The following is a 23,629-nucleotide window of genomic DNA, read 5'->3' as shown; positions in this document are numbered from 1 at the left end:
GAATAAGAACAACTAAAAGGTATATTCATAGGCCATAATAGAGACTGGACACAAGGATAAACTTGGAGATATTCATACATTTATGCCTCATGAGCGTTTAATACAGATTATTGGATTTGGGACATCAATGTGGAGTTCCACTGCTCAAGCAGGAAGGAGACTTAAATTTAGCTTGAAAAGTGTCTGTAACTATGTCTTTATAATGTAGTTTGGTATATCGGCAGTTAATCTGTGTGTCATATTTGATCATTTTCCTTTCCTTCCTCTCTTGGTTTGCAGGAGTAAGTCTGAGTCTGTAACACTGGATGTACTGACCACTTGCCTCAGACAGAAGAGGACTTGCTCTACTTTGGAATATGGTGCCTAACTTCTGTGTCCCAGTACTCACTGTGCCAGCAGCCATCCTCTGCTGCTTGATGCTGCCTTTAGCAGGAGCGGACAGTAAGTAATATTCAGTTTTGGAAACCTTGAATACCTTGCAAAATTTCTTTCAACAAATATTAAACCTTCTTATTTTGTACTGGAAACACTGAGGACTAAGGGATAATTCCCCCCAAATCTCTTATTTTCTAATGTGCACAATGCAGATAAACAGTATGTAGGTGAAGGGGCACAAATGGAACTAAAAAGGCTGACAAAATTTATTCAAGCACAGGAAGAGTTTCTGTAGTAGCTGCAAGATCAAAACCTGACAATTTGATTTCTAACATGTACAGATGAGTAAAGAAAATTGGGGGCAGAGGAAGAGAGAAGTATTGGGGTCACAGTAATCCCTGTTACTTTATTTTCTTTGTTCTTTTACTAGCTCTCATAATTTCTGTAGTACTGAGACATCTCTCCTGAGTCAGCGGGTGGTTGAGAGCTGTTGGCGGGAGGGTGTGAATTTTCACCTTCTGGTATAGCTCTCCTACACCTGTATTTCAGCAGAACTGGAGTCGTGTGTTTCCTTGTGGTCGTGCTTTAAGCTGTTGTGTCCATGCCTGTGGTCCTGGTAGTCTCACAGTGTCCCTGTGACTGGCTTTGATTAGCCCCATCCAGGTCAAGGAGAAAGCTGTGCACAAAACGCTGTTGTAGACAAGAGGAGGGAAACTTGGCTGATGGTGGACTACTGAAAATACCCTAAAGTAGAATTTCCTATTGAGTGAGTTAAACAGAGCACAGGAAACCTTGTGGGTTCTTTGCATAGTCTTGGTTTTCATACCGCATGTGTATTTGCTAGACTATTCCCTAGCACTTGTGCAGCCCCCCATTCCCCTTTTCTTTTTTTTAAACCAGTAACTAGTTTTTCAGTGTCCAAATGTTTGCACATGTGTTGCAGACTCTGGCAGTTGTGAATATTCCCTGCCCTTGGGAGCACCCAGGGGTCCCGGGACGCTTGAGTTGGTGACCGTGATGCACCTCCTGAGCTGCCACCAACCATCTGCTTCTCACTCCAGCTTTAGTCACCAGGCTTATAATTAAGATGTAGTTTTGTGAAAGTTGAAGGAGATCTTGATACATGTTGGTAGAAGCCTGACTGTATGGAGAAAACAGACTGGGGGTCCTAAATGTCCTTGACTGAACGGCAAGGAGTAAATTTAGAGAAGTTGGAGAGAAAAGTAAATTGGGGATGTGAAGATAGATACAAATTCACTCTTTTTGTTGTCACTAGTGATGACTTGCACAGGCAGCAGATCAGCATGTAGTCTGTATGAGTCTGAGTTACCCAGTTAAACTAGGGGCACCAGCTGTCTCCTTCCCCAGCTTTCTTCCCTGGCTGCTGGTGCTGCTGGAAGATGCTTATTCAGATCACTTCGTCTACACATTGTAGCCTGTTTTGGAGCTTGGCATAGAAAAGTACATGTTTCATGTTCTGAGGTGTATAAAATTTCCCCGAGGTTCATTATCGTTATCCTGGCCCCTGCAAAGGAGAGGAGCATCACTCCATCAGGTATGCAGAAGCTGGTGGAGCTTGAGATGTCCTAGGATGGTTCTTGGCCTGAGGATAACTTGCAGTAAGCATGGTTTGCTAATTTTGTGGAATATTTACACATGCTTAAATTTAACAAAACTGGCTCCATTTCACAGGCCCAGATCCAAATATTGGTGTTTCAGATGTGGAACACTTCTGTGTTGAGAAGCAAGCATATCTGTATGTACGCCTCCTTCCCTGGCTCAGACTGACTCTGAATTACTTTTTCCTAATCTGGAAGGGAGATCTGGAGGACAATGACCTTTTAACTGCTACAGCCACCGCTGATTAACCGAGGGGTTCCTAAGATGGAAAGTGTTGCTCTATTTTAGCAACTAACAGCCTTTCTATTATCTTACCCCACTGAATCTTGCTACGGACTCTGTGGAAGGGAGCTGTGTGGAAGGGCCTGTTCTGCGCCTCTGCAGGGCGGGGGAAAAAATCATCCCTAAACCCTGCGTATTTCATGCCCTGCCATCAGTGATGCAGACAGGTGAGATACCGTAGTGAATATGGCATTGGTGAGTCCTGTTTCAGGATAGTAGTGAAGGGCAAGGGGAAGGTATGATAACGTATGCACCCTGGAGCTTACTGTAAAAGCTAGAGAGGAATGCTGTGAAAGCAGCACCCATATGCACCCTCTTCAGTTTTTTGGTCCCTAAGCATCCTGTTGGCTCCAGTCAAAGACTATTTACATGGATTCCTGATGTAATATGGCTGTTCCTGAGATTTCAGTGTGATTCTTCTGTTTCCCCATTGCAGTGCTGCTTGGAGGCAGTGGAGGAATGAGTAGGCTCTGTATCTGCAAAGCATTCCCAATTAAAAGTAATGTGATAATGGGAGGAGAGTTATCCCTGGAATTCCTTGAGTCAGTCCCAAAATCACTTTTTATAGGAACAGTGAGGATGGAGGGCAGGGAAGGAGGGCTGGGGATGGGCTGTGCTGCATGGCTGGCAGCATGCTGCCCCGTGGCTGGCAGCCAGGTGCTCGGGGAAGCACCCACAGCCCATAACCAGGGCTTCCCTACCTTCCCCGCCTGCGCTTTGGAGCTGCTGCTGTCGCAACACATTTCAGTGTCGCTGCCGTAGCTTCCTGACAATTAGGCAGCTGGCAGATAGCTAGACGTTAACGCCTGAGATAAAACAGATTGAATATGTATCGCCTAGCGGAATTAGCGCCGTGTGTGCGCTGCGATGCTTCTCCTGGAATTGAGTTCACAGGAGCTGTGAATAATGTCAGCGCTGAGGAATTGAAGGGGCATCCAAAGGTTAAACGTGTGGCAGTGTGTCAGAAAAAGAGGGGCTCGCTGGGTACCTCCCTGCCAGCAGGACGGGAGCCGTGGTTTCCTGCTGCTCTGGTGGGGTGCTGGGAGGAGAAGGTGAGCGGGAAGGGGCACGCGCGCGTGAACGGTGGATACAGAAGTGCTAATTTGGCAGAAAGCACTTTCAAATCCTCCCCAGCTTTTACAGACTGCAGTAAGAAATTATTAAATTTTCTCTGTGATCTGACTGTGTTTCTGTCAGGGTGACCCTAATTCCATTAGAGCAGCTCAGAGCTGATTCAGGATGGCTGTTTTACACTTTCTCCCTCAGCTTGCTTATGTGTGGTTTTTTTTTTTTTTTTTTAATGCAGACTGTGCTTCCCTGTCTGTCAGCTTTTGATTGTGCATGGGAAAAATGGCTTTGCAGATTTCATTTAATGTTTTTCAGTTCAGTTGTCAGCTAAAAGATGCTCTTTCCCAGTTTTTGGAAATATGTCATTTACTCTAATAAAATAAAAAACAACCAAAAAATCCCCTTTCAAAACAAAATGCAGAGAAAACAGGAGAAAAAATCAATCCTGTCATCAGAAATCATCAGCAATGTGTTTTGTTGTTGGCTTGTTTTTTAAAAAATCAGGCTTTGTTTTTGATGTCCTCGTCACAGCTTCCATTAGCCAAAGGAACAGACTAGGTGAGTCCCAGCAGTGAGCTGGGACTGGTGGAGGGAAGTCTCTGGCTCTTGCCACCCCCTGTGAGCAAGGTCCCTAAGTCTGAAGCGTCTCAAGGCTGCCCTGCCCTTTTTTGTAAGAGATAGTTGCTTTACATCAAATTGGTACACGTCATACTTTTTTTTTTTTCTTCCCATCAATGACATTTCTTGGATGCTGATAGGGTTGAGGAGAAACATTGAAAAATAAAATAGGAACGTGAGATGTTGATACTTGTGAAGGTTGGGAAATGGAAGAGTGCTGATGGCCTTTTGAGACACGTGGCTCCACGTGAGCTCTCTTTGGCTGGGGTTTTTGCATTGTGTCTGAAGTGCTGTCTGGAGGTTTTGGACAGAAGAGCGCTGGAGCTGTTCTGCGCTCTGTTTCCCTTGTGCCCCAGCTCTGCTGTCTACCATTACTGTTTTGTGTTCCTGGGACCCAGGTTAGCATGGCAGGTTTTGACTCCCCGATTCAGCTCTGCCCAATTTGCTTCATAATCTGAATGATGCCTCAACAACAGCTCAGCTCCAAATACAGCTGCTCTGGGCCACCCTGCAGGGCAGACTTGCTGTTGTGCCTTGGGAAGCAGCTGCTTTGTAGAGCTGGGCAGAGGGTCCCATCCCAAAAGCTGGACCCGTGGCTTCTCCACTGCTGCCTTGCATCTGTTTCTGCTTTCTGGTTTCTTTGTTTGCATGCTTGTCCCTAAACACTGCACGCAGTGGTTATGTGTAATCGGTATGATTGGATCCAGGTATTGCAGCACAGGTAAATACTAATTTGCTGCAATTCTACCTTGACTAGCTTGACAAGTTCCATCAGTGAAAAGAACATGTAAAATATTGTTTAGGAAAACCCCTGTACCTGAGGCACTGGGGTTGCATCATGAAGGGACAGGTTGAAATATTAATCACAGTTATTGTGTGTCTTTATTTTTGGTGTCCGTACATGTATTCAGGTATAAATGGATTCCGTGCTTTCCCGTAAAGTATCTAAGTGCTGCCTGCTTGTAACTGAGTGTTGCAGACCTCAAGGTAGGAGGGATGCTGTGAGAACAAACATGATGTTGAGCATAGACAACAGATCTTTTTCTGCATTGGTAGCCATACCGCTTTTAGCTCCAGCACTTTCAGGAGTGATGTGAATCTGGGTAGCTACCTACAACAGGTCACAGCATTGTCATTTGTCTTCTTTATTTATTCATAAAGCCAACATCACTCATCAGTCAACATCAGCTGCAAGGTCAAAGGTCTCGCTAGCCCCAAATCCCTTAGCCAGCAATGGTCAGTACAATGACCTATGGAGGGTGTAAGAACAGCATAAATATGTAGTTATCCCTTCCTGGTGTCATCTTCTCACCTTCAGCGACTGGTGGCTCCTGAACCCAGAGAAGTGGTGCAGTAACTTCAGACAGGATCGCTCTGGGTTTTGCTCTTGGGCAACTCTGAGCATGTTGTCAGTCACCGGGGTATCCTGGGGCCAGGGGTTTGCGTGAAGACCACAGTGCAGGCTCTGACTTTTGCCTCTACATTGTGGCTCCTTGTTTAACCCACTTACTGCTGCTCTGCAGGGCTAAGCAGTGTCACTTGCCCTCCACATCACTCAGACTCAGCTGCGTAGCCAGAGTTACTCCCTTGTCTTCACAAGGGAGTTCCTATGTTTAAGTGCCCATGTAAGTTTTCCGGCACAGCGGCAAATGTTGAGGGGCTGATATATTTAATACACCTTCTTTGAGAAAGAGTGTGCTTATTGTCTTGGTGATATAGAAAAACAGTAAAACTACCTGCTTGAAATTTTCTCTTCAGTGTAGATTCATAGATATTTAAGGCCAGAAATCAGATCAGTGTAGTCTTCTACTCTGACCTGCATAGCACAGGCTATATAATTTCAGCTATTAATTTCTGCATCTACTTTTTTAACAGCTGTGGATGAGCTAGGTCGTAGCTTTTAGGAGGGTATCAAATCTTGATTTGAAGACTAAATGGTAGAGAATTTACCCGTCTCCTATGTGATCTGTAAAAATGGCAAGTAATCATTACTTCTACAAATCTGTATTTATTTAAAACTTCATTTATGTGTTGTTTTTTGGTTCAGAAACTGGATGTTGCAACCTGTGTCAGCTAAGCTAGAGAATCCTGCTATTTAATGCAGTCTCCCTGAGAAGCAAGTTCACAGAATCCCAGGTTGGAAGGGACCTCAGGGATCATCTAGTCCAACCTTTCTAGGAAGAGCACAGTCTAAACAAGATGGCCCAGCACCCTGTCCAGACGACTCTTGAAGGTGTCCAACGTGGCCGAGTCAACCACTTCCCTGGGAAGATTATTTCAATGGTTGACTGTCCTCAGTGTGAAAAATTTCCCTCTCCTGTCCAATCGGAATCTCCCCAAGAGCAATTTGTGTCCATTCCCCCTTGTCATCTCCATGGGACTCCTTGTAAAAAGGGAGTCTCCATCTTCTTTGTACCTACTCCTTAAGTACTGGTACATGGTGATGAGATCCCCTCTAAGCCTCCTTTTCTCAAGGCTGAACAAATCTAGTTCTCCCAGCCTGTCCTCATATGGGAGCCTTCCCAGTCCTCTGATCATCTTGGTGGCCCTTCTCTGGACCCGTTCCAGCCTGTCCACATCCTTTTTGGACAGCAGGGACCAGAACTGTACCCAGTACTCCAGGTGTGGCCTGACAAGCGCTGAGTAGAGCAGGATGATGACTTCTTTCTCTCTGCTGGCGATGCCCTTTTTGGTGCAACCCAGCATCCTGTTGGCCTTCTTGGCCGCAGCAGCCCACTGTTGGCTCATGTTGAGCTTCCTGTCCACCAGGACCCCCAGGTCCCTTTCCACAGAGCTGCTCTCCAGCCAGGTGGATCCCAGCCTGTGCTGCACTCCCAGATTGTTTTCCCAGGTGCATGACCTTACACTTGCCCTTGTTGAACTTCATAAGGTTCTTGCTGGCCCACTCTTCCAGCCTATCCAGATCTCCCTGCAGAGCAGCTCTCCCTTCTGGAGTGTCTACTTCCCCACTCAACTTGGTGTCCTCTGCAAACTTCGTCAGGCTACACTTGATGCCGTTATCCAGATCACTTATAAAGATGTTGAATAACATTGGGCCCAATATCGATCCCTGGGGGACCCCACTTGTGACAGGTTGCCACTCCTACACTAAGAGTGTAGGAGTTAGATGAGCTGAAAGTTTGTCCTTTTTGTTGTAGAAAAATAGGTTAGTCTTGATTTTTCTGACCTGATATAATTTTTATAGTTCATTAATCTTCCAGACTTTTCAGTAGGCTTTTTAAAATCAAGGGATATGGTCCAAGAAAAGAAGTGGCCACATCTTGCCACCGTGCAACGCTTTTGCCCATAGTGTTGAGCTGGCGAGCGTGGTCCTCCACGATGACCTGTGAATCCCTTTCTGCGCCTCTGATTCCCAGGATGCAAAATCCCATTTACTTAGGGTGACTTGGGGTTTTGCTCATGAAATCTGCCCTTAAGTACATTAAAATGCTTTTTGCTGGATCCCAGCTTCTCCAGTCATCTGAGTAACTCTGTACAGGGAATCTTCCCTTGCTGATTACCAATCTTGGTAAAGCTTACCCTTTACAAGTCTAGTTGCAAATTAGTTGCATTTATTCCCAGATGTTAATCAGTTGTGACTATTTGTAGAGGCTGCTGTGAGGATCTTAAGGAGATATTTAAAATATCCTATATAGTGATGGTAACATTGTTTGCAGATGGAAGGGAGTAACAGGAAACTGATAAAATAAGCTGCTGCTTGCTACTAGTAGTACTGACATCAGATGGAGGAAAGTGTGAGGTCTGCTGGAGCTTTCAGTGTGTTAGCTAAGCAGTTGTAAAAAGCAATGGAGTGGTAATAGGGATGCTTTTTTAATTTCTTTGATTATCTGTTTGTTATATTGGTGCTTCAGAATGATACTGTAATATAAGATGATCAGGCTCATTTTTGTGAACAACCAAGAGCGTGAAATTTGTTTGCTCAAAATGTTAGTCAATCTTTTTTGATGGTGAACATGTTTGGTTTAAAAAGGGGGGGGAGAAGGCATATGCTCATGGATGTTTTTTTTATGGTAAGTTGTCTATGTATCAGTAGCCGCAAAGCCATGGTGTACTTTTAAGTGAATGCTGTATTTAGCTGCTTGTGAGAATTGGTTCTTTGTCTATGCCAAAGACAAATCTCATTTATTTCATTGGTGTGAAAACACCGAAGGGTGCTTACTGAAAGTTTTAAGTCATAGAAATATCTTTTGCCTTGCACACTTTGCTGACACATGATTACTGAATTAAACTAAAGCACATTTATAGTGCATGATGGTTTTACATTTCTATATGAACTGTAGCCTGCAATGCTAGACCTTGCACTGAACATCAGTTATGTTTGGGCTTTCTCTGATGCCTCATAACGTTAAGCCTTCACAATAAGGGGCACCCATGGTATTAAAAAGAAACAATTATAGAAAATATTATATTTCATGTAGTACAGGTTGGAGTGAACTTGCAGTCCTGCTGTGCTTTGCAGATGACCCTTCATTGCATGTGTTAATAATTATTTCCAGTTTTCCTTCAGTAAATAACAATACAATTTCCAGGAATGTATTTTGTACAATTGGACTGAGACATGTAGATGGTACCTGGTCAAAACCTGAAGCAAATGGAAATGCCACCGTTTTCCAGCAGAGGTTCATGCCACCAAGGGTGACCATTCTGAGTTGGTGCTCTGGATGTAATCAGTATGTCAAGAAGAGGTTTGGACTTGGTTTGTCTCTGCTACATGTGGTTATTTTACTTGAGCTGATGCTGGGTTCTCTGGAAGTAGTCATGGTCTCCTAGAAAGGACCATAATCAGTCCACTGTTGGCCCATTTGTATTACTGCAAACCTAAAAGGAAGATTGCACTGAGGGAATTGTTGCTTCCTTTTGCTGCTTTTCTTGTGTCTTTTTTTTAATTATAAACTTCATCTACATGTGATGACTTTGTTGGTTCAGCTCAAAGGTGAGTGATAAAAGCCCTGGCAAGTTAATTGCCATGCAGGGAGGAGAAGACTATGACTCCTGAGCCTCTGTACTTAGATATCAGAGTGCAGAACACTTTTGTGTTTTCTGTGGGTTTATTTTTAGCCAAATTCACTTCAACTGTTAGTACAGCTGTTGTTGTGTTATTTCTGTTAAAGGTTGTTTTGAAAAAGGGGTTTTAAAGAGGCCAGGAAATATTCAGCGGTTTTATTCATGTAGGCCTTTTGCTCCTGTAAAACTCCATTTGTAATTACCATGCTGAGTCTTGGCGTTAGCACAACTGTGCCTGGCAGGTAGGGCTCTTCGTTTTCACCTGCTTGTCAAACCCCGTTGGTGGCTTGTGTGGGTGGGAGATGTGTGCATGTCGCCAAGCTCTTGCTTTCGTTGTGGGGCCATACATAAGGCAGAGGTGGCACTTCCTTGGTTTTCAAACTTGAAACTGAAGTTCCTTCTTTTGAGGTAAATGTGAGAGTTGCCATGCATTCATTTCAGAAAGGATTTTGATCTTTGTATTTGAAAAAAACACAGCTGGAATTGAGAAGGCTGTAGGCATATTGTACAGTGTTTAATTTACAAGGGGGAAGATTCATTGGAAGTGAATGATGAGTGGTGAAAATCTTGTGAAATGCTGAAAACAGTTAAAATACCGATATGATGAAGATAACCATTTTAATCCTATTTTAATCCTATTTAGCATCAAACAGAAGCTTTCAGTAGTTTAAGGATGCAACCTTAGAGAAGTGAACTTACCTTGTGCATTCACCACATTTGATTTATAGGACTTTTAATAAATAGGGGGGTATGCTAGCAGAGGGAATCAGTAAAATTTGAAGAGGAAAACAGAAAATACTTTAGTATTCCCATGTAAAGGACTAGGATGCCCTGTCTTGGCACGGTGTTCTTGGCACACTGACTACAAAGAGTTTAATATGGCTCTCAGGAGGATGAGGAGGGTAGTCCAAGACCTGGAAAGGCTCCCTTTGCTCCTGTTTGGTGTAAAAGGTAATAGTCTCGGCTGTTGACTTGTCATTTATAAATGCTGTATATAGACTTCCAAAATACCTTTTATGCTTCATTACACACAGTTTAGCAGGGGTTACACAAAGTTCTTTAGTTATAACCTGTTTTCAGCTTTTTACGTTTTTTTTTCATGGCTGAAATGTGCCCTGCTTGGTCTTCAGCCAAAGTTCAAGTCGGGGGCTGTATTTTATGGGTTGGACATTTGGTTTTTGGATCTTTCTGCAAAAATTGTCTTTGGATGCTCTCAAAGAGAGTAGAGAAATACTTTTGAACCTTGTAAAACAAACTGTGGTGTCTCAAGTCTAAAATGCCTGTGAAAACATTTGACATTACTACAGATGCGCTTCAGCAGTCAAGAGAAAATGGAACTTGATTTGTGGAAGAGGATGACCCATAGAAGAATAAGCTGCTGAATAAAATATAAAGGGGATTTCATGCTAAATCATTAAGTGCGTGTGAGTAAAGGATGCTGTCTGAGTTTGTATGTAACTAAATTCCCTGTATATTCATTGTGTGAATGTAGCCAGAGCTGCTTTCATGTCAGTTTTTCTAAGACCCAGAGGTGCACAGCAGAAGCGGTCCTCCAGATCCTACAGCACATAGCCTGTAACATGGGCAGAGAGAATTAATTCACATCGACACTGTGGAGCTTGTGTTCTACTGCATTTGTCTATTTCTTGAGGCAATTGTGTAGAGAGCTTTCTTTGCTGAAGTTGCCCTGTGGTTGTACTGTAGGCCGCAAGGGTTTGGACTTGTCTTTCTTGACAATGCCTCTTGAACCTTGATTCTGCCTTAGTAAATGCGTGAAATATTTAACATATTTAACTGCCTAGGTCCGGATTTTTGTTTTTCAAATGCTAAGATACACCTCTCTTCCTATGGCTGCCGAGTTGTGTGCCTTTATTCTAGGAGCAGAGTATGATCCTCGGGGTTTTTTTACACGTTAAGATAGAATCCCTGGGAATATGTATTGTTCAGTCAACATCCATGCACTGCTCAATGTCTTTTCACTTAGACATGCAGCCTTCTGTTGCAGATAAAACATTTTTTTCTGAGGCAAATTTAGCTAAAATTTCTGGCATTGTCTTTAATCTGTAGTATGTTGTGTGAGAACACTTTCCTGTGTATTTTGAGGAATTTAAGAAACTCCACTTAACATATAAAGAGTAATATGCAGTATACCATATGGTGTTTTCCAGTATTAAGTCAAATTGCAGAAGAGACTATGAATTATTTTGTGTTACAGTCATTGCTGGAGTACATGAAACTCAAGGTCCATTTGTCCCAGAATTGCCCCAACATAAGCCTCCAGTAATGGTCAATAAATACTACGTGTTCTAGGGAGGTGCAAAAAGAAAGATCCCATACTCTTGTATTTTCTCATCCCACCCAAATTGGTTCACATATCCTATATAGAATTAGAAATTGTTGTAAGAAGCTGGATTTTTATTATTGCTTCTGTAAAGCATTATTAATTGCAACAACTCTAAATAGTGTTATATCCATGTGGGCAAAGGAATAATGCCCAATGTAGATTTGTCAAGGTCAGATCAATCTAATTTCCTTTAATGACAGATAACAGGCTTTCTGAATGGAGAAGCAGTAGATGTCATTTATCTTTAGTAAAGCTTTCAGTGCTCCCTCATGAGACTTTTTCTTGTGAAACATCTGCTCATAGGGTGGGTATTTATTTGGCAGTTTGGTAGCAGTCAACATTTGCAGTAATGATCTCTCTGATAGAATAGAGAACATGCTTATTAAATTTGCAGGCAACAACAAGCTGGGAAGAGCTGCAAGCATGTTGGAGACACCATTAGAATTCAAAATGATCTTGACAAATTGGAGAAACAGTCTGAGAGGATGCATGTCAATAAGGAGAAATGTGGATAGATGTTTCAAAATAGGAGTAATCAGCTACATAAATACAGAGTAAGAGACAACTGCCTAGACAGCTGGTGCACAGGAAAGGTCTTGCAGTGCTAATGGATCAGAAACCATACAGGAGTCAACAAGGCCGTGCTGTTTTGAGAGGGACAAACATCACAGTGGTATGCAGAAATGAGCAGTACCGTCTTGAAGACACATTAGATAATCTTTCTACTCTGCTAACATTGATAAGGCCTCCAAAGAAATGACATCTCATCTTGAGCATACCACTGTCAGAATGGAAGGACTAATTGAGAAGTCAGTCCTCTTTATCCTGTGCTAGGAGAAGAAATAATGTGCTTAAACTGCAGCTGGGAAGTTCAGGTCAGGCACTAAATAACGCTTGCTGACATGAAGGATTGTTGAGCACTGAGTTGAATTTCTGGAGGAATTTCTGGAATCTCATATACAAACAGAAAGTGTTTCCTCATATAGGTCTTGAATTGCCAGTGTTATTTCTTAAATTGAATGTTTCTTTGTCTTCGTTTCTGAACCAGGAAGGTACAGGCTCCCAGTCTGTCTATCCTAGGTGGCCTGATACTCCGATATTTTTATCTTGTCCTTTTTCATGCACCTCTCAAGTGGCCGTCGGTCTCTTCCATCTGACTTTGTGTGAAAGTATTTTCCAGGCCCTTAGTCCTCCTCACTGCCCTTCTGACTTTCTAGCTCTCCTCAAGAGGAGCTGATGGGGAAACTATGCCATTAACAAAAAGAGACTTAAAAACATCCTCTAATACATAGTTCCCTCATGAAGCCTCATAGATTTGCTGTTTTTGCCCACATCTGTACACTGACTAAAAGTCTTTCAGCTGCCTGTTACAATGCGTGGTCTTGTAAGACCTTCTAACTAAAGTCTGTCTTAATGCCTATTTGTGTTTTTGAAAGGGACTTCAAAAGGGACTGTTTGTGTAGAATGCTTTTAATGTCGATGGTATTGGAAAGGAAGATATGTAAGGTGCTTTTCCTTCTCCTTTCAGTAGTTACTCTTCCTATGAATACCTATGCATCAAGCCATGGACTTCTGGTGAGTGGAGTCCCAGTACTGTATGAGATGGGAGTATCTCATGCTTCATGTTAAAAGATTACAGTTAACTCAGTGCGGGTTGTGGTTTGGTTTTTGGTTTGTTTTGTACTTTGTTTTTGGTTTTTGTTTGTTTTGTTTTTTAAATACGAAAAAGCTATTTGCCCACCTAAGCTTTTCCTTTCCTGGGTTTCATATAAAAGCCATGTACTTTTTGGAAACCTTTCTCAAAAACAGATCAGAGGAAATTTGTCTTTTTAATGAATCAAGATGCAGGCCATTACATGAGCTCCTGAATTCTGGAAACTCTAGCCATTATGTTGGGGTGTTTTTTGCAGTCAGACTTCGGCCTCAAACTGCAATTATTTTTCACAAGACCAAGAATGAAGTCTGTTGCCGGTTATGAATAATAGAGTATGGTAATATCACAGCTATATATGCAAACTCTGCAGACAGGCAGCACAGCTGCTAAGCGTTACGTTTTTAAAATGTCTACAATCTTTTGTCAACAAAATTAAAAGCAGGAGCATTACATGGTTTGTTTCTGCATGAGGGTGTTTTTTAGGTAAATTTAATGATGAACTGTTTCACATTTTGACCTTTTAAATTTTTTTTTCTGAGGCTTTGCACCTTCTAGTGAATTGGGGAGATTCTCAAATTAAGACATGTGGAATCCTAATGGCCACCCTGACATTTCCTAGGCCTGGCTGGATACCTGGGCTTGATTAGTTTTCTAATGTCCCTGCTCTGCCAAGCTGGAGAGGTTCGCACACTCTGCAGCTGAGCTTTCTTTAAAGCGATTGCACTGTAAACCTCATTCCAATTAAGAGTCGATGCTGTTCTGGTAATGGAAAGTTGGTTTATTGTTCCTCTTCCCTGATATGCATGCAAGTGGAAGTGTGTAGGAAAGTGTTATCGCTGTTGTTTTTGTAGTTAGTTCTTATCTTCCATCAGTCTTCATATACAAAAAAAAAAGTGAGAAATGCAGCATGCCCAGCTGTCTGAGGGCAAATGTGAATCAGCAAGATAAACCTTCAGAGGGTGTAATGGGCTTGACTACAGATGATCTTTGTGCGCTTCACTACCATCCTGTAGCCTGTATTGTGTGTTGAACCACAGGCAGCAGGAAAAAACGGGTGGAAATACGGCAAAGAACCCATGGCAGCCCACCATTTTGGTGCTGAGAAGGGAGTGATGCGTGCTCAGGCTATCTTCTTCAACTCTCCTCCTCCTGCCTGCGGAGGAGGGACATTAGAGGGAACAACCCAGGAACATGAGAAAGCAAGAAATGAGTAAATATGAAGAATGTAGTACATGTAAGCCTCATGAGGAACAGGCTTTGGAGGTCTGCTGCTTAAGAGAAGATGCAGAGAAATGCTTTCCCAAAATGCCCCAGCAGCTCCTGAGGTAGTGTGTGCCCCGTTTCTCCCACCTGCAAAAAGAAATGCCAACATTACCAGATCAGATTGTGTCTGTGCTGGCAGAGGGTCCCAGAACTGATTTATAGCGCTTGTTCAGCTTTCAGCGAGCAGCAAATGCGTCGCTTAATTATTCATGGCAGATGTATTATTGCAGGAAATTAAGACATCAAGGAAACCAGTAAAAACTATTACTGAATAGAGCTATAAACAAGGTAGGTTGGAAGGAGATGCAGGGGGACAGCGCTGAGGCATTAAAAACCCCTCTTGCTCAGGAATGTTTCACGCCTTCTGAAAATAATTGGTTAAATTCCCAAATTTTTAAGTGATCATTCATAGTGTGTAATTGAATATTCTATTAGCTAACAAGTTGGGTTTAATTTGTTACATTTGTCATCTAAATTATCACATTTGAGAATGTGTGAAACCTTCCTATGGCTTCTTTCAGTGTATCTACTTGTAAAGAGAACTGTGTCTTTATATGTCTTTGACTTTCCTTGAAGATTTGGCATTTAACTTGTGCAGGAAGGTTAGGGCAACTCTTGGCTTTCTGTACCAGAGAAACTGATTTTTGGGTCCCTGGGCTACTATTCTCCTGGAAGCAGTGGTGTAGGATGCTGCTGCAGAGAGCAGGATCTGCATCTGAGCTGCTGGCACTAGATTTCCATCGTCTGAACCCATTCTGCAAATAGGCCTGTCCTTGCCCAGCTCTTAAAGATGGTACTGTGGCTTTATTCGAAGATTTATTCATGTGTATTGGTGACCTCTGCCACAAACCTCTCCTCTAATCTGCACCTAATACCCCATACTCATACAGAGGCCAGAGCTGTTGGCTTTGAAGAGTGCCAGCACCTTCTTGCTCGTCAGGTGGCACTAGGTGGTGTCTGGTGTTTGATCACTCTCCTTTATGCATGGAGGGAGTTTCTCATTTAGCATTGCTCCAAGTTCCCATTAGCTTTAAACCTTGCAGATTAGATGTAGTCAGTAACCGACCAAAACTTACTGAGAAGGAAGTGGTTTAAAGAAAACCCTTTCAACTTCTCTTTTTAGAGTAGAATTATTAGCTTTATTAAAAAATTATAGGGAGCACCTCTAAGTTTGTGTGTAACCTCAGGCTTCCAAGAGTTTCCATTTCATTACTGTTCATAAGCTCATTATTTTGGTACATCTGTAGTAATTTTGGAGCCCTTTACTTCATAACTTCAATTATATAGTTTGAAATATAATGATATTAGAAGTCCTGTTATGGAGGAGTCTGAGCAATTTTAAGGTGAGCGAACGGGTGATTCAGCGCCGTATCACAAAGAGCGTGTCTACAGACAGGGCAGTCGTAGAAATGTCTTTTCTGTGGTGCAGGTATACAAAGTAGCAAAAACTCAGAAGTTGTCATTATTAATAGTCTTTCAAATTTAGTGACAGAATAGCCTTGTGTAGTTCCATCCCTGTGATGGGAGATGTTGGAGTCTGTTTGCGAACTTCGACTATGCAAATATGGGAGTTGAAAGGAAAATATTCTTTAATTTGTCCTATAAGGTTAATTTTCCTGATTCTTTGAAGCATGGTATATGTGGAGCACATATGAGTATAACATACAATAGGAATTGGATCAAAAGGAGAAGAGTCTGACACTAAATCGTAAACATTGAGGAACACGTTCCTAATTGGGTTTTGTGAAAACTTGCTGTTCTGTACACATGCCTCTCAGGTTCACCCAAACAGAGCTTTGCTTGCAGACCTAATCAATTGGTTCTCCAGCCGTTTAGCTTTTTTAATTACTCTTGTCAAAGTGAAAATTATGTGAAAGGACTTGACTGTGCAATTAGCTGCTGAACATTTTCTGCAGCAATAGTGGGAAGACAATACCAACTCCCAGAATAGCAGTAGATACAACCATAGGAGCAAATCTGCTTCAGTGAAGAAAGAGATATTCTAGTAACTAATCTGAATGAAAGATAAATTATTTTTTAAATATGCATATATTCACAGATGCGAGCAGAAAAGGCTGTTTGTGTTAGAAATGCGTGTCCCCAGCTGAATGCCAGGTTCCTTATGACTTGCCGATTTCCCTCTGATTTGAGGGCCCTGCTCTTCCTAAGCAGAGGCTGCCACTCTGCCTGCAGTCAGGGCTGGGCGTGGTATAAGATGTGCAAACTCTTTGACCTCTGGGTTGTCGGAGATGGCGTGCACGTGGCTAAATTTTTGGAAGAAATGTTCACCTTTCCTGCGCTGCAGCCGTGGGAGAGCACGCGGTGGGTTTATTCTGTGGGCTGCGAGGGCCTGGTTAGTGTTCATTCAATGATCTATAGATCATCTGCTCAGACAAATTATATCTCTCAACAGCTTCACACTAAACTAATCTAGGCATTTAAAAAATAAATAAATGAGGCAGTGTCTATAAAGAGCTCCTGTCTAGTGAAGTGGAGCAGTTGGAGCCTGATTAATGAATCCCATTTACCAGCCCGCATGTGTGTTCACCGCTCCCCTCCGCCGAGCTCTGTCATCCAGGACAGCCTTTGCTGAACCACGACGAGCACCACTGGTGCCTCCAGCCGGGGCCACGGGCCACAGCAGTGGGGGTGGGGCTTTCACCTCTGCAGTCGGTGTGTGGCCACGGTGGAGAAGGCAAAACTCACGCGGGATATCCATACTGCTGCTGGTGCATCGCGGGAGCTGCACCATCCCTCTCCCAGCTCCGCCGGATATAATCTGATCCATTCACTGCCGATGCCCCTCAGAGGTGTAATGCGATGGCTTACACCAAGTTAAAAGAAGTTTTTACAAATGCAATTAAAAAATACAGTTTAGATTTACTGACTGTTAAATTGCCGAGCTGATGGAAAGGACCTGTGCTGGCCACGTGCCGACTGAGTGAGCTAACTCTCTTTTCTCGAGAACAACATGGTGAGGGCAGCTGAACAAATCCTGGTACTCATCCTCCTGTGTTTGGAAATACTTAATAGATTCAAAGGCTCAGAATTTTAATGCAGCTCTTTTCTGTATTGATAGAGGTCTTTGAAGTCACTTGAATTTTTTACTAGGCATACATGCCAGGTTTTAGGTTATTTGTAGCAGGGTGCTCAATGATTTCGGATCTTCATTAGGCTGTGTACCGGAAGGTCAGTCTGCACGCATATGCGCGTGCCTAAAATAACTTATTCTGCTGCCTTTTAGCGCCTGCTGTACCTGGACATGTTACTAGAAAAGGAAACTGATTCTTCTGGATAGTGAATAACAAGTAACTTTTCTCCCAAGACACAACATTTTTACAGGGACTCAAGTCCCAGGACCATACATCAGTGGGGTTCCCCCACGCCAGGAGATGGAGCCAGACCCAGCAGCGCTGAGATGCCCGTTCCTTGTGGAGAAGTTTGAAAGCAGGTGAAAGGGCTCAGAAACCAGAGGGATACTTTTATTGGGTCTGATATAGTCAGCATATCAGCTTCTGGTTTCGGATTATAGCTAGAGGCAGCAAGATATTATGAGTATATAAAGTTATTTTTAATGATGTAGAATACATAGCCTGGTCGTGCGTGTAAGCCGGCTACAGTGAACTCAAGGAAAGCAACACATTTCAAGTTTCACTGTGGTTTTTGAGTGATTGGAAAACTATGCAATAGCAGCTCCGCTTTGTGTATAATTAATATCTGGTTCGTTCAGTGCATGAGACAGAAGACTTTTGGAATGAATGGTGTCTGTGTGGGGAAGGACACTGGTGGTGTGAATCGCCAGTTTTTCTTGCTGAAGAAGCTGGAAGGAGTGTAATGAATGGAACATGGGATTCTGTGAGGGAAGTCTCATGATGAAAGCAGGTTCTGGTGTCCTAGAGGTTTGAATTCCGGAGGGCATGGAAATGCACAATTAGGGACAAGTGGAGCACATCTATAGATGGAGTAAATTTTAAAGGAAAGTGATAAAATGTAAGCTAAGCACGGAAGATGGTGCCACTCCAGTTACATCATGAGAGCATTTACTAAAGGGACAAAGGCACATAACTTTTCAGATTACAAAAAGTTCCCAATTGTCTCTAGTGTGTGCCGTCATGTGAATGTTAATGCTGAGGCGTGTATTACAAATCCCTTTGAAGAACAATGAAGAGCTGCTTTCTGTTGGGAGACTTGATAAAAAATATGGAGAGATTGAGACTGGGCTGTGAGCATCAAGTTTTTAAGCTGCAAAAAGGGTGAATAGGAGGGAAAAGCTGAATCTGCCTGGGGAAATTTAAATACCTTTTCTCAACATGTTTGCAGATGGATCACCTTACAGGTATGTGAGAAATGTTTGCATTTTTGAGCTCCAAGAGGTGCTTGAGACATGCTGGTCTCCCGTCTTCACCTCCCTCCTCCCCCTTTGTTTCTTGTGGTTTAACATTTTTTAAGTTCTTTGGGGAGTTACATTTTGTCCCTGCAATCATTTTTAAATTATAAATGACTTTTATAAGCAAGTCCTCTTGACTGTGGATCGGCAATCTCCGTAAATTATTTGGTGGGATACTTAATTTGAAGTTTCTTCATTGCTTATGACAAGATGTTTTCTGCTGCTGTCACTGTTGATGATTCATAGCTCAAGTGAAGTGCTTTTAGCACTTCAGAAAACACGTAAGTAACACAGGCGGTCCTACTCATAAAGTCTTCCCATCCCTTAAAAAAGAAAAAAAAAGAGGAAAATTGTCCCGTGAGAGCTGTGGTGGACTGTGCTGAAATGGTGCGCGAGGCTTGTCTGGAGGGCAGGCTCTGCAACATGGAGTGGGAGGCAGGGCCCCTTCCTGATACTGAATCAGAGGAGAAAGTGAGATAACACATGTGCTTAATTCCTGTATTTTCTCCTGAGCATGTATATGAGCAGCCAGGGGAGTTTGAGTCTGTTAATGTTTGTGTGCGTGCGTGGGGACAGAGCGCTTGCTGCAATCCTGTATGATTTGGGGTGTTCTGCTTTAACAGCTGGGCTCATGGCACTGTACTGCACGTTCTTGCCTCAGCCGTGGGATATCTGGGTGGGTGATTAGAAGGAAGTGGAAAATGAAGAGGCCTTGCACTGGTTAGAGGAAAAAAACATAAAATGGAGTGTTGAAGTACTGGCACCATCTGGATGTGGCTGATACTGTGCTCAGTGTCTGTGTCGAGCAAAAAGGGATCCCTATTAAAATTATGCAGGCACAAACCTTTTAAGGGCAGGAGGAGGGAGTGGCTGGCTGCCTAAATTCCTGCTGTTTTGCCATTACTGATGTTTTCCCTGTAAGAAGCTTCAATGAGGAAGGAAGCCTGGCAGATGGCAACAAAGGGAGCCGTGCAAACAAGGGCACTCCTGCAAAATAAACGTTTAGCTTTAACTGTTTCACTGAAGTGATTAAAAAACATGTAAGAATTTGGGCAGAACTACACAGGCGTGTTACAGTGGTTAGGTGAAATTTCAGAAAAAAAGCAGCGGTGGTTGTTTTTTCCCCAGCCAAGCTAAATTCCAGGGATGCCACCGAGAGCAGCTGCGCGCCCTGAATGCTGATGGGCAGCTGGTGCAGTTGCGCTCCCCCACCAACTTGCTCCATGTTTCAAGAAAATTCTCGCGTTCCTGTTTTGCGCATTGCATTATAGGAGTGCATTTGCAGCTGTACAAGTTCAGTAAAAAGGAACAAAATCATGAATGAGCCAGAAGAGTTTAAGGCGGGGGGGGAGGGGTGGGGAATCTGGCTGGTTTGGGCAGGTGGTGTTTGAGTGCGCTGTCCTGGCAGCCGGTTTGGGGGTAGAGCAAATTAACCTGTTTCAAATGAGTATTCCAGGTTTTGGTTTGGTTTTAGCTCTTTGACTGCTTTTGGTCTCCGATAAGGGTGGAGGAGAGTGGGGAGTTGAAGGGTTTGTTGCTGGAATGGGATGAGGTCAACGTAAGTGGAGGAAATTTTTGGATAAATTGAGAAGATCACGATGTGGGCTGTTAATAGACTTGTGTCTTTTAAATATAAAGTAGTGTCATAGCTGCTATATGTTTGAAAGCACTTAGGGTTTGAGTGGACCATAAAAATGTGTGCAGATGTTCTTCCTTCTTGATTCTGTGCATTCAGGATATTCAAACCACTGCGGTGGTGTTCTTCAGAAATTGTTTTGTGAAGATCTCCACAGTATTTTAAAACCAAACCAAGAGTTTCTCTCCAATATCTAACCTTCACTAGAGAGAGACATGTAAAAAACCACTCCAGTGTGTGTTTATGCAGGTATAAATTACATAATTTACATTATAAAGAGAAACCCTTTTTAAGTCAAAAGCAAAAGGAGGTGGAGTGGAAAGGTGAGCTGCTGCACCTCCACCTCATTACCTGATCTCTGAATGCTGGGTTTCTTACCCCAGCTTTGTGCTAGTGCTGGGGCAGGCATGAGTTCAAGCTGAATTTATTCTGTGTTTGACTGGGGTTTTTTGTTTGGAAGTCACGGATGTACTAATGAATGCAAACTCAATTTAGACCCTCATAGTACCTTCTGTGTTGCTTGTTGCACGTTCGTCTGAAATGCTGACAGAGAAACTAATCTTTTCTTATTTACTATTAAAGAACAATAACAGCTTATTTAACACTGGATAAGAAAGAGGCTTCAGTAGCAATGCACTTCAGTGAAATAACGAAGATATTTCTGTGAGCTGCTCTACATCAAAGCTTACAGAGCAGGATTTCTCTGCCACAATGTGACCTTTGCAGTGCTTCAAAGTGCCGGCGCTTTGCCCATCAGCCAGCTCCGTGTTTTTACTTTGACTAGTCATGTTCTTGCTTAAACCACAGAAAAGGACTTTTATCTAAGCACTTTCTTGGGAAGACTGTTAAGTATATGGACTTTTGAAATCCAGTGCCACAAATGTTTTTTCAGTTGCCATATGAACATACTTGGCAGAAACAGAAGAAATTTGAGTAGAGGGGAACTTCTTAGGGAAGAAACTCTTCCTTTTGGTGGTTTCTGCAAAACTAAATGCATGTTCTTTCAGTGGTATTCATTTTTGCTCTTTTGTAGTTGTTGCATGCAAACGTGCGTGTTTTTGATGTATTGCTAATATTTTAGCACTCGTACTCATTAAGAAGCTCTGTCTCATTTGTACATGCGAGTTGTATTTCTGTGCGTTGTGTCATGGAAAGTGAGAGTAATTTATTGTCTCTGTTAATCGTATGTGTGATCTGAATCAAAGTTCTCTTGAAAGCTCCATAAACCCGTAATAGCCAGCCAGTTATCAGTTAATGCTGGCCAGTATCAGTCATTTTCCCTACAGGAAATGAAAATGTTCAAGCATTAGGCCAGGGCCACAGTCCAGTTTCCTTCCCGTTCCTTCCTTATCCCCCTATTTCAGTCATGTGTTGCTTTACACTGGAGACAGTTTGCATGCCATATAGGTTGGGTCTTAACTTAATCTGCAAACCTGTCTCTTTCCTGTGGATTTTTACATATTGGTGACTTTTGAAGAGGTTGGTTCAACCCATCAGCCTCAAAGTGTGCAGTTTTGGTTGGGATTCCTCTTGTGGGCTGGACTGCAGGGTGGGGTACCCTCCTCCGTGTGTCCTTGGGAACTTCTTTCCTTGTTGCTCTTTCCCCAGGCAGGGCTCCAGGCACGTGCCCATGGCGTATTACAACACCTTGTCTCAAACACAGATAAAACCGTTGGTAGCCTATCTGTTTTCTTCCTTGAAGAAAGTAAATCAAAACCAGGAATGGCAGTTCAATTGGTCCTGCTTCGTAGGGACCCATTTTGTTCTTGGAAAAGCCAAGAAGAGCCTCTAAAAGCAGATGTAGCTCTGGTGACATTGCTCCAGCTGGCTATGTGGGGAGGTTTGGATTCTGCTTCCCACTCTGCAAGGACTTGGCAAGGATGCTTAGCGTGGCGCAGACTTTATTTGTCCTTCCAGACATGGGAATTAAAATGCCTCAGTGTTTATGGAGGAGGGTAGTTACCACGGCTAGTTACAGTTAGTCTCCTTGGGCTGATTTGCTTATTTTTTTATATGTTTTCAGATATTGCTAATGAATTTAAGAAACAGATGAGTAATTTTTGCTTTAATTAAGACTAATCTTGCGATTTGAAGTAATATGTTGGGGTTTTTTTTGCTATGCTTTTTCTGTTTTAAAAGCTGGTATGGAGAAAAAGCAGCTCAATAGACCATTTAATGAAGGATAAAAATGATCAGGTCATGCATTCTCTCCTTGTATTGTTCGACCATAGCATAATATATATTCTGTCATTATTCCCACCCCATCCATTAGCCATCACAGTTCAGAAATAAACAAATTCCCTACTCCCTTCTCCATTAAATGTAATTTTATAAACTGCATTATAACAAAGCTAACTGAGCTATAAGTAGGGAAAAGAGACCTTAGTTTTCAATGTAAAAGGCATAAATCTGATTGTGCAGAGAGGATGTGTGGGAAGGTATTGTTGCTGTAAGGATATTAGATGAATAAATTAAAAAAAATAAAATCAAAGAACTGTTTCAGAATTCAGTAGTTGCAGTCAAGAAGTAGAAGTCTTTTGGGGGAAAACGGCAGTGCCTCTTCTAGAGGTACTCACTGAAAAGCAAGAGTCAAAAATCACAGGTCGCAACCAGAGTGATACAACTGGTTATACGGGGAAACTTTTTGTCGGTGAGTGATGTCCAACTGGAACAGGGGACGAGAGAGGTTTGGGGGTCTTCATTTGTGGAGATAGTCAGAGCTCACCAGGATAAGGTCCTAAAATACCTGCTTTAAACTTTAAACATCACTTCAGTGTTCTGCGAGTAGGAGGTTCGATTAGCTGACCTGCGCGTGTCCCTCCCAACTTTAATTATTCAGTCCTCTGTGCAATGGACTAAGACACTTCACCTAAGAAGTCTGGGAAACAATTTTGTTGATGTTGTGAGCTTCTGTATGGCATCCACTCAGAGCACATTGTGGTAGGGTGAGAGGTGATTTATTTCCCTGATACATTGTTGGCAGCTTCTGAAAATGCGTGTGAAAATGGGAGGTGAGTTGTAAATGCAGGAAACAAAAAGCTTTCTATCTACAAAGGTAGTACAGAACAGAACTAACTTAAATTTTACCTTGGTTTAGAAATCGTCTTTCTTTTTGCAGGGGGAACAGGGGAGACTCTTCTTTCCTTTCTCAGCTTTTTGACCATATTTCCTTTTTATGGGGATGTCGAAAGCTGGTGCATAACATTATTCAGTACAGCATGCGGTATGCTGTAAATGAGTGTTGATCTCTCCTTTCTGGGCTTTGCATTATTTATAGATCAGCCTCTACATAATTGCATTTGAATCTAGTAACTAGTCATGTTTGCCATAAAAATAGAAAATGCATAGTTTAGACAA

At 42.6% G+C, this 23,629-nt stretch overlaps 1 protein-coding gene across 8 annotated transcripts in view; it reads left to right on the top strand.

Annotated features, from left to right (window-relative positions):
• PTPRF (protein tyrosine phosphatase receptor type F) overlaps positions 1–23,629 on the top strand; it is a 394,797-nt gene that overhangs the window by 138,058 nt on the left and 233,110 nt on the right. For all 8 annotated transcript variants that reach the window (XM_075097853.1, XM_075097851.1, XM_075097854.1 and 5 more), the window contains one exon: positions 280–441. In XM_075097853.1, the coding sequence (XP_074953954.1) occupies positions 357–441 (85 nt within the window). In that variant the 5' untranslated portion in view covers positions 280–356. The remainder of the gene's footprint in view (positions 1–279; positions 442–23,629) is intronic.

This window comes from Phalacrocorax aristotelis, chromosome 6, assembly GCF_949628215.1.
Source record: "Phalacrocorax aristotelis chromosome 6, bGulAri2.1, whole genome shotgun sequence".
NCBI classification, from domain to species: domain Eukaryota; kingdom Metazoa; phylum Chordata; class Aves; order Suliformes; family Phalacrocoracidae; genus Phalacrocorax; species Phalacrocorax aristotelis.
The sequence above is the reverse complement of the archived record's forward strand: the minus strand, read 5'-3'. Positions and strand labels throughout refer to the sequence as shown.